This window comes from Sinocyclocheilus anshuiensis, unplaced genomic scaffold (assembly GCF_001515605.1).
Source record: "Sinocyclocheilus anshuiensis isolate Anshui unplaced genomic scaffold, SAMN03320099.WGS_v1.1 scaffold560, whole genome shotgun sequence".
Classification (NCBI taxonomy): domain Eukaryota; kingdom Metazoa; phylum Chordata; class Actinopteri; order Cypriniformes; family Cyprinidae; genus Sinocyclocheilus; species Sinocyclocheilus anshuiensis.
Window position 1 is genome coordinate 527,798 of NW_015554116.1, and position 1,676 is coordinate 529,473.

A 1,676-nucleotide genomic window follows, 5' to 3' on the forward strand; every position below is an offset into this window, starting at 1 on the left:
TTTGCAACTTCAGGGATCTTATCTATGCACAATCAGCTTGTAACACTCCAAAGAGAAAGGAAAACTTGAAATCGCATCATATGACCCCTTTAAGAAATTACATTTTATTATGTAAACACAAACTTTTATTTTGAGGAATGATTAATCACGATTAATTGATTTGACAGCACTAAAACAAAATTCTAAACTATTATTAAAAATGTTATTAATATAATGATACAATAAAATTAAGAGATTAGGTAAATTTTTATTCCATCACTTTTAAATAATTATACACATTAAATTTACAGCTCTAGTTGCAGCATCTGTCAGTATATTCCCGCAGGATTTGGGTTGAGAAGCCCAGAGCTGAAGGTGAAAGAGACACAACTCAGAGGTGAGCTTGTGCAGAGCGCAGGCTTGCAACTCACCTGGGTGGCTTTCCTCTTAGCCTTGTGCTGTCCAATGCTGGAGGCCGTCACTGAAACAGGCTGCGAACACACACACATACACACAGTCAACCTCACGGATAACAAACCCGGACGCATCAGCTCAAGAGATTTGTGCATTCCCAGACTGGGGCTGAGAGCGAACAAAATCAATTATCCCAGACAGAGAAACACATCTATCATTGACATCCCGTTAGTGTCGCTATTACTATTGAAAGTATCCAATCAGGAGGGATTAGAACATGGCATGGGACATCCTCAGTTTGTATGGACGTACCTAACCTGCAGTGCATTTGAATGAAGGCCAGAAAAATCATTAAGTCATATGAAACAACAGCCCTGCTCGCCGGTGCACAAGATGCGATGCAGCCTTGAGGTTGACACAGACAGCTTCAGGAAGAGCTAATACTCTTAAATCACACAGAACCTTAATAAGGACGCTGCTGGAGGCTGGTATGCTGCTCTCTGACCACAATTTTGTGAGGTCTCTAGTAATGCATGTTTCCAACTCACTTTTCAGCTGCACTTCCTATTTTTAACTGCTTTTTATTATTTAAACATTACGTTATTAGCCAACGATTTTGTTAATGGATAATAAACAAATTTTATGAATAAAGTCATTTGAGTACATATGTAAAATGAATGTACATTTTATGTATTACGTATACATATTTACATGTATTATTTATACACTAATAGAATTTTATGACAAAATGTAAATATTACTATTAAGGTTTAAAAATTTATCAAAGACTTGATACATCAATCGATACAAATTTTTGTTGAATAAACAATATTTTTGTGAATTTTTAAGTAGTCTGAGTAAATATTATATGTATATTTATAATTATTAAATATTATAATGATAATCTATTACAATAATCTAAATGTTTAAAAACATTACAATGTTAAATGTATGTCCATTGTACAATATTACATATATATATACACATCATAAATATAATATAAATTTTTGTTTAATAAACAATATTTTTGTGTATTTAAGTGATTTGAGTAAATGTTATATGTATGTAAATATGAGTATATATACATGATTTGTATATTACATAAATACACATACACAGTTATAATTATTAAATATTATAATGATAATTTATTACAATAATCTAAATGTTTGATAATATTACAATGTTAAATGTATATATTGTGTATATATATATATATATATATATTGTGTATATATATATATATATATATATATATATACATATATATATATATATATAT

General features: G+C 30.1%; 1 protein-coding gene across 1 annotated transcript in view; it reads right to left on the reverse strand.

Annotated features, from left to right (window-relative positions):
- Window positions 1-1,676, reverse strand: part of patj (PATJ crumbs cell polarity complex component) — a 134,871-nt gene that overhangs the window by 77,084 nt on the left and 56,111 nt on the right. The window contains exon 29 of the mRNA XM_016462200.1: window positions 411-470. Coding sequence (XP_016317686.1) covers window positions 411-470 — 60 coding nt within the window. The remainder of the gene's footprint in view (window positions 1-410; window positions 471-1,676) is intronic.